General features: G+C 47.1%; 1 protein-coding gene across 1 annotated transcript in view; it reads right to left on the bottom strand.

Moving 5' to 3' along the window:
• Window positions 1–13,009, bottom strand: part of CREBBP (CREB binding protein) — a 1,321,122-nt gene that overhangs the window by 567,946 nt on the left and 740,167 nt on the right. Inside the window, exon 17 of the mRNA XM_069210450.1 lies at window positions 9,215–9,333. Coding sequence (XP_069066551.1) covers window positions 9,215–9,333 — 119 coding nt within the window. The remainder of the gene's footprint in view (window positions 1–9,214; window positions 9,334–13,009) is intronic.

A 13,009-nucleotide genomic window follows, 5' to 3' on the forward strand; every position in this document is an offset into this window, starting at 1 on the left:
ATGCCACGAACAGATGTACACTGGGTAAGTGACTTTTTCCGTTTGGAGGCATGTGTAGCTGCAGATACACATGCTATGCATAGACTACAAAGCAGTAGTCCTCCCCTAAGCGGTGGTGAGCCTGTAGGAGATGAAGATGTGTGAAATAATGTTCTTAGTACAGCCTGCCCTACTGTGGCTTGTTGTTTTGCTAACACATCTACACAGTAATACTTGGTAAAAGTATGAGGTGTCAACCAAGTGGCTGCCTTATAAATTTCTGTCATTGGTCTGTTTCCCAGAAACGCCATCGTTGCTCCCTTTTTTCTAGTGGAGTGTGCCTTTGGCGTAGTGTGCAGTTGTCTTTTAGCTTTCAGGTAACAAGTTTGTATACATCTCACTGTCCATCTGACTATGCCTTGTTTGGATATAGGATTACCAGTACGGGGTTTTTGGAATGCGACAAACAACTGTTTAGTTTTACGAAATTATTTTGTTCTGTCGATGTAATACATTAGAGCTCTTTTAATATCTAATGAATGCAGATCTCTTTCTGCCACTGAGTCTGGCTGTGGGAAGAAGACTGAAGTTCCACTGTTTGGTTTAGATAAAACAGTGAGATGACTTTTGGTAGAAATGTAGGGTTTGTGCGGAGTACAACTTTATGTTTGTGTACCTGCATAAAAGGGTCTTCAATAGTGAATGCTTGTATTTCACTAACTCTTCGTAATGAAGTGATTGCCACTAGAAATGCTACTTTCCAGGTTAAGAACTGGATCTGACAAGAGTGCATGGGTTCGAATGGTGGACCCATGAGTCGTGTAAGTACAATGTTAAAATTCCACGAGGGTACTGGTGGAGTTCTTGGGAGGTATGATTCGTTTTAGGCCCTCCATGAAGGCTTTAATGACTGGTATTCGAAATAGGGATTTGGTCTGTTTATTTTGCAAATAAGCAGAAATTGCTGTGAGATGCTCCATAGAGCATTGCCCTTGGACTGAGTGTGTGGGTACCTGGACGCAAAGTTTTGGCATTTTGCGTTTTCTTTTGTTGCAAATAGGTCTATGTTTGGTGTTCGCCAGGAGTGGAAGTGATCCTGTAGGATCTGGGGATGTATTTCACATTCGTGAGTTTGCTGGTGATCTCGACTGAGATTGTCAGCTAACTGATTCTGAATGCCTGGTATGTATTGTGCTATTAGGCGAATGTGGTTGTGAATTGCCCAATGCCAAATCCTTTCTGCTAAGAGACAGTTGTGACGAGTGTGTCCCCCCCTTGTTTGTTGAGATAGTACATTGTTGTCATGTTGTCTGTCTTGACAAGAATGTGTTTTTGGGCTATTAGTGGTTGAAACGCTTTTAATGCTAGAAATACCGCTAGCAGTTCCAAGTGATTTATGTGAAGTAGTTTTTGTTGATTGTCCAATTGACCCTGTATGCTGTGATTGTTGAGGTGTGCTCCCCCCCTCCCAAACCATGGAAGCATTTGTCGTGATAATAGCTTGAGGCACTGGGTCTTGGAATGGCCACCCTTTGTTTAAATTTATAGGGTTTCACCATTGAAGCCAAGTGTGTGTTTGGCGGTCTATCAACACTAGATCTTGAAGTTGACCCTGTGCTTGTGTCCATTGTTTTGCTAGGCACTGTTGTAAGGGCCGCATGTGTAATCTTACATTTGGGACAATGGCTATGCATGAGGACATCATGCCTAGAAGTTTCATTACAAACTTTACCGTGTAGTGTTGGTTTGGGTGTATGCTTGATCTCACATTTTGGAACGATTGGACTCTTTGTGGACTTGGAGTGGCAATTGCTCTTTGTGTGTTGCTCCCTAATATTGTTGTATTTGGGATGGTTGCAGATGTGATTTTTGGTAATTTATAGAGAACCCTGGTTTGTGTAGAGTTTCTATGACATATTGCTTGTGAAATTGACGTTGTTGAGTTCTGGCTTTTATTAGCCAGTCGTCTAAATATGGGAATACGTGCATGTGCGGTCTTCCTTATGTGAGCGGCTACTACTGTTTGGCATTTCGTGAATACTTTGGGGGCTGTTGTTATTCGGAACGGTAGCACTTTGAATTGATAGTGTTTGCCTTGCATTACAAACCTTAGGTATTTTCTGTGAGAAGGATGGATGGGTATGTGGAAATACGCGTCCTTGAGGTCCAATGTTGTCATGTATTCCTCTTTTTTTTGTAAGGGAACTACTTTTTGAAGTGTTACCATGTGGAAATGATCCGATTTGATGAAGAGATTCAGTGTTCTGAGATCTAAGATAGGTCTTAACGTTTTGTCCTTTTTTGGAATGAGGAAATATAGTGAGTAGACGCCTGTTCCTTTTTGGTAAATGGGTACGAGCTCTATTGCTTGTTTTTGTAACAGTGCTTGGACCTCTATATGTAATAGGTCTAAGTGTTGTTGAGATAGTCTGTGCGTTTTTGGTGGAACATCTGGAGGGAATGCTGTGAGTTCTATGCAATAACCATGTTGGATAATTGATAGGGTCCATATGTCTGTTGTGATATGTGTCCAGTTTTGGTAGTATGTGGATAGCCTCCCCCCCTCCCCCCCCCCACTAGTGTCAAGTGTTGGGGTGTTGTGACATTTAAGTCACTGTTTTCTAGGGCTTGGTTTGGCGGGTTGGAATTCTCCCCTTCCTTTTGGTAATTGCCCTCTATATGAACCACGAACCCCGCCCCCCCCCCTGGTATTGTGATTGATAGGTGGGTCTGGTTTGGGAATTGGAAGGTTCAGGTGTTTGTTGCTGAAAACCCCCTCTAAATTGTGGTTTCCTAAAGGTGCCTCTGACTTGTGGGGAATAGAGCGCGCCCATGGCTTTGGCCGTGTCCGTGTCTTTTTTCATTTTTTCAACTGCAGTATCGACTTCCGGCACAAACAACTGTTGTTGATTAAACGGCATATTTAATACCGCTTGTTGAATCTCTGGCTTGAACCCACAACTCCGCAGCCATGCATGCCTGCAAATGGTTACAGCCGTGTTGACAGTCCGTGCTGCAGAGTCTAGTGCAGGCCTTATCCGGTTGTTAGATATGGCCTGTCCCTCTTCAACTACTTGCTGGGCACGTTTTGGGTGTTCCTTGGGCAAGTGCTGTATGATGTCTTGCATCTCGTCCCAGTGTGCCCGTTCGTAGCGTGCAAGTAGGGCTTGTGAATTCGCAAATGATTGGCTGCTTGTGATGCCACTCGCTTGCCTGCAGCGTTGAATTTCCAACTTTCTTTGTCAGGTGGTGGAGCATCTCCTGACGACTGAGAGTTTGCTCTTTTCCTTGCTGCCCCTACAACCACTGAGTCCGGTGTGAGCTGCTGTGTTATGAACAATGGATCTGTTGGGGGTGGTTTGCACTTCTTTTCAACTCTAGGCGTGATAGCTCTTCCCTTTACAGGCTCCAGGAAGACCTGTTGCGCGTGCTTGAGCATGCCCGGGAGCATTGGCAGGCTTTGATATGATGTGTGGGTGGATGCCAGAGGGTTAAAAAGGAAGTCATCCTCCACTGGCTCTGTGTGCATTGCTACGTTGTGGAACGTAGCTGCCCTGGATAGTACCTGCATATATGCAGTACTGTCTTCTGGTGGTGACGGCTTAGTTGGATAACATTCTGGGCTGTTATCCGATACTGGTGGATCATATAAATCCCATGCATCAGCATCATCTTGGGTCATCCCAGTATGTGTGGATGACTACATTATAGGTGTTCCCACCGGTGACAATTGTGGTGAGTGCAATGGGGACAGTTTTGGTGAGACCATTGGTGGTGGTAATTTGTCTATAACCACATTGGCCTTTGGTTGCATTTCTGTTTCCTGAAATGCAAGCTTCCTTTTCGATTTGAGTGGAGGTAAAGTCTGAATCTTGCCAGTCTCTTTTTAGATATGTAACCTCTGTTGTGTATGGTCAGGTTCTTCCATACTTAACTCTTGCTCAAACTGATGTCTTTCCTTGAGTTGCATGGAAAGTCCTTGCACTTCAGTATAAGAGCTTCTTTTCGGTACGAAGGCCGCTTTTTTCAGTACCGAAGTTTCTGCTGGTATAGTTTTTTTTGCGGTTCCGAGGAGCTTTTTCGGGGTTTTGTCGATTCGATCACTCAGTGACGAAATCGTTCGGTGCCGGGTTCTTGACCGGAGCCGGCAGTCCTCGGCAACTCCTTGGCCTTTTTCGGTGCTGATGTTTGGTCACCTTCCTTTCAGTGGGTTAAGCCATGGCCTGCTGGCGGTGGCGTCCCCCTGGCCTTAATTTTCTTGGTGTGACCCTGGGTTTGGGACGGGGCAGGTTTACTCACGGTCTGTTGCACCTTTGAGGGTCGTTCACTGTCGGATTCATCCGATTCCGTCTCTTGGATGGAGATTATTTCCTCCTCCTTGACGTCGAGCTGCTCTTTCGGTCTCAACGCCATTTGCAGTCTTCTTGCTCGTCGATCTCTCAAGGTCTTCTATGATCGAAACACCCGGCAAGCTTCACAAGTATCCTCTCTGTGTTCGGGTGACAAACACAGATTACAGACCCAGTGCTGGTCTGTATAAGGATAGTTTGAGTGACAGAAACGGAAGGGGGTCCGGTCCATTAATCTGGGACGACGGATGTGGTCGGGCTGACCAGGCCACGGTGAAGAGTGGAAGCCCCGAAGGGTCGCCGAAGCGGTCTTGATGTCGGTGCCGATACACTAACACTAACCCGGTACCGAATGATAACAATACAGTTGAATTTTCGATACTTTAGCTAACTTTCCCGATTCGAAATACGGAGCGAAGAGGAACCCGTCTGAACCCGATGGCGGAAAGAAAACAATCTAAGATGGAGTCGACGCCCATGCGCAATGCGCAATGGAGCCGAAAGGGAGGAGTCACTCGGTCCCGTGACTCGAAAAGACTTCTTCGAAGAAAAACTGCCCACCGCCATCACCCCGATCCTGGGGACCCAAGTTTGTTCAACCAGCACTGCACCCCAGAAAGTTTGGTGGCCCAAGCTTCCACTTCCCAAATCAACCCTGGTGCGGTCCATACCACTCCACCGGATAGGTTTATCCAAGAGGCTGGACACCCTTGGAAGGAGGATGTTCTCTTCTGCCAGCATTGGACAGCAGTCAGTGAGCACCACATGCCTCTTGGGCCGATACACCCATACGATCTTGAATTTGTTTGCAATACTCTCACACACTATTCCCGATGGGAGAAATGAAGCAAAGTTCCCAATCATGTGGCTTCACTAATGGACATACCCTCTGATGACTCTCTCCTTTTTTGGTGAGAAGGCAAACTCAGAGCTGGAACACTTCACGTTCAGTTGAGCACTGACCAAGTCGTTGGACCTATCCATGGCCCCTCACCAACCCGTGTGTGCCTTCTGCGGCTATAAAAAGGGGCTTTCAACCGTTTTCATTCCATCCCAGCCCCCCCAAGGTCAAAGGCTTCATAGCCTCTTCCACCCATGCCACCCGCTTACAACTGGCTGATGCTAGCCAAAGGAGCTATCAAGAGGGTGTCAGGATAAGAAGTATGTTGTGGTTGCTATTCCTGCTACCTTGTGGTGCCCTTAGTCCTATCCTAGACCTGCACCAGATCTCCTTTTTCAGGAAGAAGTTGAATTTCAAAATGCTCACATTGACTTAAGTTCTATCTGCCCTGGATCCCGGGACTGGATGGTAGCGGTGAACTTGCAGTATGCATACTACCCCACTCCAGTTCTGCTTGCCCATAGGTGTAACCTGCTTTTCACAGTGGGCCAACAGTATTTTCAATTTGATGTGCTGCCTATTGGCTTTACCAGCACACCAAAGGTGTTCACTAAGGTGGTAGCAGTGGTTGCAGCACATCTGCCAATGTCAGGGGGGTTCCAGTCTTCCCTTACCTTGACGACTGGCTATTGAAGTCAGGCTGTTGAAGTCAGGAACTCGTATTCTCCCTCCAGACTACGGCAGACCTCCTGCGTCATGAGTCAAGGGGCTCAATTTCTAATAATTTTTTTATGGTTTGTGTAGGAAGTTGGCTCTGTATGTACTATTTCAAAGTAAGAAATAGCATGCACAGAGTCCAAGGGTTCCCCTTAGAGGTAAGATAGTGGCAAAAAGAGATAATTCTAATGCTCTACTTTGTGGTAGTGTGGTCGAGCAGTGGGCTTATCAGAGGGCAGTGTTAAGCATTTGTTGTACACACACAGGCAATAAATGAGGAACACACTCAAAGACAATTCCAGGCCAATAGGTTTTTGTATAGAAAAATATATTTTCTTAGTTTATTTTAAGAACCACAGGTTCAAGATTTACAAGTAATACTTTAAATGAAAGGTATTTCACTTAGGTAACTTAGGAACTTTGAATCAGCAAAATAGCATGTACAGTTTTCACAAAAATGGCAATAAGCTATTTTAAAACTAGACAGTGCAAATTTCAACAGTTCCTGGGGGAGGTAAGTGTTGGTTAGTTTTGCAGGTAAGTAAACCACCTACAGGGTTCAAAGTTGGGTCCAAGGTAGTCCACCGTTGGGGTTCAGGGCAACCCCAAAGTTACCACACCAGCAGCTCAGGGCCGGTCAGGTGCAGAGGTCAAAGTGGTGCCCAAAATACACAGGCTTCAATGGAGAAGGGGGTGCCCCGGTTCCAGTCTGCCAGCAGGTAGGTACCCGTGTCTTCGGAGGGCAGACCAGGGGGGTTTGGTAGGGCACCGGGGCGGACACAAGTCAGCACAAAAAGTACACCCTACGCGGCAGGGGGGCGGCCGGGTGCAGAGTGCAAACAGGTGTCGGGTTTGCAATTGGTTTCAATGGCAGACCCAGGGGTCTCTTCAGCGAAGCAGGCAGGCAAGGGGGGGGTCCTCTGGGTAGCCACCACCTGGGCAAGGGAGAGGGCTACCTGGGGGTGGCTTCTGCACTGGAGGTCGGATCCTTCAGGTCCTGGGGCTGCGGGTGCAGTGTCTTTACCAGGCGTTGGGTTCTTAGAAGCAGGCAGTCGCGGTCAGGGGGAGCCTCTTGATTCCCTCTGCAGGCGTCGATGGGGGGCTCAGGGGTGGGGGGGTCAACTCTGGCTACTCACAGGGTCGCAGTCGCCGGGGAGTCCTCCCTGTAGTGTTGTTTCTCCGCAGGTCGAGCCGGGGGCGTCGGGGGCAGAGTGCAAAGTCTCACGCTTCCGGCGGGAAACGTGGAGTCCTTTTAAAGTTGTTTCTGTGTTGCAAAGTTGTTTCTTCTTTGGAGCAGAGCCGCTGTCCTCAGGAGTTCTTGGTCCTTTTAGATGCAGGGTAGTCCTCTGAGGCTTCAGAGGTCGCTGGACCCTGTGGAACGGGTCGCTGTTGCAGTTTTTCTTGAAGTGGGGAGACAGGCCAGTAGGGCTGGGGCCAAAGCAGTTGGTGTCTCCGTCTTTTCTGCAGGGCTTTCAGGTCAGCAATCCTTCTTCGTCTTCAGGTTGCAGGAATCTCTCTTGCTAGGTTCTGGGAGCCCCTAAATACTCAATTTAGGGGTGTGTTTAGGTCTGGGGGGTTAGTAGCCAATGGCTACTAGCCCTGAGGGTGGCTGCACCCTCTTTGTGCCTCCTCCCTGAGGGGAGGGGGGCACGTACCTAATCCTATTGGGGTAATCCTCCAAAATCAAGATGGAGGATTTCTAAAGGCAGGGGTCACCTCAGCTCAGGACACCTTAGGGGCTGTCCTGACTGGTGGGTGAATTCTCCTTGTTTTTCTCATTATCTCCCCTGGACTTGCAGCCAAAAGTGGGGGCTGTGTCCAGGGGGAGGGCATCTCCACTAGCTGGAGTGCCCTGGGGCATTGTAACACGAAGCCTGAGCCTTTGAGGCTCACTGCTAGGTGTTACAGTTCCTGCAGTGAGAGGTGTGAAGCACCTCCACCCAGATCAGGCTTTGTTCCTGTCCTCAGAGAGCACAAAGGCTCTCACCACATGGGGTCAGAAACTCATCTCTCAGCAGCAGGCTGGCACAGACCAGTCAGTCCTGCACTGAACAATTGGGTAAAATACAGGGGGCATCTCTAAGATGCCCTCTGTGTGCGTTTCTTAATAAATCCAACACTGGCATCAGTGTGGGTTTATATTCGGAGACGTTGGATACCAAACTTCCCAGTATTCAGTGTAGCCATTATGGAGCTGTGGAGTTCGTTTTTGACAGACTCCCAGACCATATACTCTTATGGCTACCCTGCACTTACAATATCTAAGGTTTTGTTTAGACACTGTAGGGGCATAGTGCTCATGCACCGATGCCCTCACCTGTGGTATAGTGCACCCTACCTTAGGGCTGTAAGGCCTGCTAGAGGGGTGATTTACCTATGCCACAGGCAGTGTGAGGTTGGCATGGCACCCTAAGGGGAGTGCCATGTCGACTTAGTCATTTTCTCCCCACCAGCACATACAAGCTGGCAAGCAGTGTGTCTGTGCTGAGTGAGGGGTACCTAGGGTAGCATAAGACATGCTGCAGCCCTTAGAGATCTTCCCTGGCATCAGGGCCCTTTGTACCAGGGGTACCAGTTACAAGGGACTTACCTGGGTGCCAGGGTTGTGCCAATTGTGGAGACAATGGTACATTTTAGGTGAAAGAACACTGGTGCTGGGGCCTGGTTAGCAGGGTCCCAGCACACTTCTCAGTCAAGTCAGCATCAGCATCAGGCAAAAAGTGGGGGGTAAGTGCAACAGGGAGCCATTTCCTTACAGTTTGCATCCTGCACTTTTTCATTTAACTTCCCAAAATCTTTAGGAAGTCTTTTCAATACACATTCTAATGTAATCAAAAAAATTGCTCCGGCTACCTCATCTGAGTTCACAGCAGATCTAAGGATAATCTACCAACATTTTGTCTCAACAATGCTTCTTCAGCAATTACACATAATGGAACAAAAATACTCCATCTGGACAGGGGCCAGTTGTAAAGGACTGGATGAAATACTAAAAAGATTAAGTAAAAATTATTTTCAGAAGCTTCCCAAACGGACATCAGATTTGCTTCAAGTCTGAATCCACACAAAACTGTTTCTACAGCTTGTCTTGTAGACTTTTGTTTGGCTGAAATAATTGAGTGTTTACTATTCATCCAGAATGACAGCTAAAACTCACTCTCTGTATCCAGCAACGTCAAAATAGGCTACTCTCCCTTTATAAAATGTCATCTATAAGAGGGAAGTCTGTTTTGCATGTTACTGAAGATGCAAGATTTTGTGACATTTACATACAGCAAAAAAGATGATGACTTAGATATTTTTGAAGGTTTATGTTCTGAATACTTACAGGAATGCCTAAAAGCAGAGGATCTACAGGCTGCCTGAAAGGTAAAGACTCCGGATCCTGCCGGTATAGTGCTTCCAAGGTGGGCATGAGAGCCTGGCGCAGCTCCTCTGGTTTGAAAACTTCAAAAGAGAAAGACAGAAATCAGGTTAGTCAGATATAAAACATTCAAGTCAGGCCTGTGGTACTCTCAGAGACAAGATCATGCAAAATCTTGTTAAAAGTAGTTAAACAGACTTGCCATATTACTAAGAAAGATCACTGCAGGTAAATCGGTATTTACCTATACATGGTGTTCAACTAGTTTAATATCTCTGTACTAGAAACCATGACTGTGAAAGCTCAACCACATATCTGCAATTACCAAATCCAGAGCTTCAAGAATGGCATTAGCATTTTGAGAATGGACACAGGTAAGAATGATAATTAACTCTAAATTGTTTTATAAACCATCCTATTAGGAATTTGTTAAACAGTAATATGAAATATTACCACCCAGTCCCACTCCCACCAAATCACTTCTGAAGTCAGTGAAGGGTAAAATAACTGGAGTGAGGCAGGAAAGAGACATTTGGTGAAACCAGCTGCCAATACAAAGCACAGGTATGAATAAGAAAATGTTATGCGCAAGCCTAGTTCGCATCATGTTTACTGCAATTACAGTCCTGAATATGGATATTACCAACTGAACCATTTTATTCCATTAAGAAATCTTACTTTCCAGAAATGTAGTTTAAACATTCAGTATTTTTGTCTAACTACTATGAATTAAAAACAAGATAAAACAAGGAAGTAAAGGAAGAAACGGAACTAAATAGTTAACAGGCACATTATTAGAGGAAGATGACTGGCTGCTCCAGATGTGAATGCTTTGTCCGTGACTGTCAATCAAATCTGAACCAGAGAAACGGCCCTATTTCCTCAAAAACTAATCAAGACTTTAACGAAGGTGGGTAGGTTGTTTAGGATTGTTTCAAGGAAAATAGAAGGCTAGAGTTTCTTAAATACGAGTGATATTAAAACACGGACTGCTTGACATTACATTTTCAATCACCTTTTCTAAAATGCACCAAATGTATAATTTCATCCACTTTAAAGAAATTAATGTCTTCTGGGCAGACACTATCTCTTTGACAATTTTCAGGGAGTCGGGGGGGGGGCAACTTGCTATACTCTGCAGTCAGATGGTACTGTTCAGTATTATAGGAATGGTCTTCAAGAAGATATCTGGTGTATTTGCCAATTTCTTAGGCAACCTTTCTGACTGGAGTAGGACACAAAGTCTTAACTCAATGGGGACTGTTGGTGTTTGTGCGAGGGGTCTCTGAGGGAATATATCATAGCTTGCATTTCATTTTACACCTCGTGAAGCTTTCACCAGCTCCAGGAGAATATTAAGAACAACTGCTATTCAGAATAACGGAAGACAGTTGTAAGGAAATGTCTCCTTGGCATGGTTACCCCCTGACTTTTTGCCTTTGCTGATGCTAAGTTATGATTTGAAAGTGTGCTGGGACTCTGCTAACCAGGCCCCAGCGTTCTTTCCCTAACCTGTACCTTTGTCTCCACAATTGGCACAACCCTGGCACTCAGTTCAGTCCCTTTTAACTGGTGTAGGATTTTGGCTCTGTATGTACTATTTCAAAGTAAGAAATAGCATGCACAGAGTTCCCTTAGAGGTAAGATAGTGGCAAAAAGAGATAATTCTAATGCTCTATTTTGTGGTAGTGTGGTCGAGCAGTAGGCTTATCAGAGGTTAGTGTTAAGCATTTGTTGTAAACACACAGGCAATAAATGAGGAACACACTCAAAGACAATTCCAGGCCAATAGGTTTTTAAATAGAAAAATATATTTTCTTAGTTTATTTTAAGAACCACAGGCTCAAGATTTACAATCAATACTTCAAATGAAAGGTACTTCACTTAGGTATCATAGGAACTTTGAATCAGCAAAATAGCATATACAGTTTTGGCAAAAATGGCAATAAGCTATTTTAAAACTAGACACTCCAAATTTCAACAGTTCATGGGGGAGGTAAGTATTTGTTAGTTTTGCAGGTAAGTAAACCACCTACAGGGTTCAAAGTTGGGTCCAAGGTAGCCCACCGTTGGGGGTTCAGGGCAATCCCAAAGTTACCACACCAGCCGCTCAGGGCCGGTCAGGTGCAGAGGTCAAAGTGGTGCCCAAAACGCATAGGCTTCAATGGAGAAGGGGGTGCCCCGGTTTCAGTCTGCCAGCAGGTAGGTACCCGTGACTTCGGAGGGCAGACCAGGGGGGTTTCGTAGGGCACCGGTGGGGACACAAGTCAGCACAAAAAGTACACCCTCAGCAGCACGGGGCGGCCGGGTGCAGAGTGCAAACAGGCGTCGGGTTCGCAATAGAGTTCAATAGGAGACCCAGGGGTCTCTTCAGCGAAGCAGGCAGGCAGGCAGGGGGTGGGGGGGGGCTCCTCGGGGTAGCCACCACCTGGGCAAGGGAGAGGGCCACCTGGGGGTCGCTTCTGCACTGGAGGTCAGATCCTTCAGGTCCTGGGGGCTGCGGGTGCATTGTCTTTACCAGGCGTTGGGTTCTTTGAAGCAGGCAGTCGCGGTCAGGGGGAGCCTCTGGATTACCTCTGCAAGCGTCGCTGGGGGGGTTCAGGGGGGTCAACTCTGGCTACTCACAGGGTCGTAGTCACCGGGGAGTCCTCCCTGTAGTGTTGTTTCTCCGCAGGTCGAGCCGGGGGGGGCGTTGGGTGCAGAGTGGAAAGTCTCAAGCTTCCGGCGGGAAACGTGCAGTCCTTTAAAAGATGCTTCTTTGTTGCAAAGTTGTTTCTTCTTTGGAGCAGAGCCGCTCTCCTCGGGAGTTCTTGGTCCTTTTAGATGCCGGGTAGTCCTCTGAGGCTTCAGAGGTCGCTGGACCCTAGGGAATGCGTCGCTGTTGCAGTTTTTCTTGAAGTAGGGAGACAGGCCGGTAAGGCTGGGGCCAAAGCAGTTGGTGTCTCCGTCTTCTCTGCAGGGCTTTCAGTTCAGCAGTCCTTCTTCGTCTTCAGGTTGGAGGAATCTCTCTTGCTAGGTTCTGGGAGCCCCTAAATACTGAATTTAGGGGTGTGTTTAGGTCTGGGGGGTTAGTAGCCAATGGCTACTAGCCCTGAGGGTGGCTACACCCTCTTTGTGCCGCCTCCCTGGGGGGAGGGGGGCACATCCCTAATCCTATTGGGGGAGTCCGCCATCTGCAAGATGGAGGATTTCTAAAAGTCAGAGTCACCTCAGCTTAGGACACCTTAGGGGTTGTCCTGACTGGCCAGTGACTCCTCCTTGTTTTTCTCATTATCTCCTCCGGCCTTGCCGCTAAAGTGGGGCTGTGGCCGGAGGGGGGCGGGCATCTCCACTAGCTGGAGTGCCCTGGGGCGCTATAACAAAGGGGGTGAGCCTTTGAGGCTCACCGCCAGGTGTTACAGTTCCTGCAGGGGGAGGTGAGAAGCACCTCCACCCAGTACAGGCTGTTTTACTAGCCACAGAGTGACAAAGGCACTCTCCCCATGTGGCCAGCAACATGTCTGGTGTGTGGCAGGCTAGCAAAACTAGTAAGCCCACACTGGAAGTCGGGTATGTTTTCAGGGGGCATCTCTGAGATGCCTTCTGGGGTGCATTTCAGAATAAAATGTACACTGGCATCAGTGTGCATTTGTAGTGCTGAGAAGTTTGATACCAAACTTTCCAGTTTTCAGTGTAGCCATTATGGTGCTGTGGAGTTCGTGTTTGACAGACTCCCAGACCATACACTCTTATGGCTACCCTGCTCTTACAATGTCTAAG

Source organism: Pleurodeles waltl, chromosome 10 (assembly GCF_031143425.1).
Source record: "Pleurodeles waltl isolate 20211129_DDA chromosome 10, aPleWal1.hap1.20221129, whole genome shotgun sequence".
Lineage (NCBI taxonomy): Eukaryota > Metazoa > Chordata > Amphibia > Caudata > Salamandridae > Pleurodeles > Pleurodeles waltl.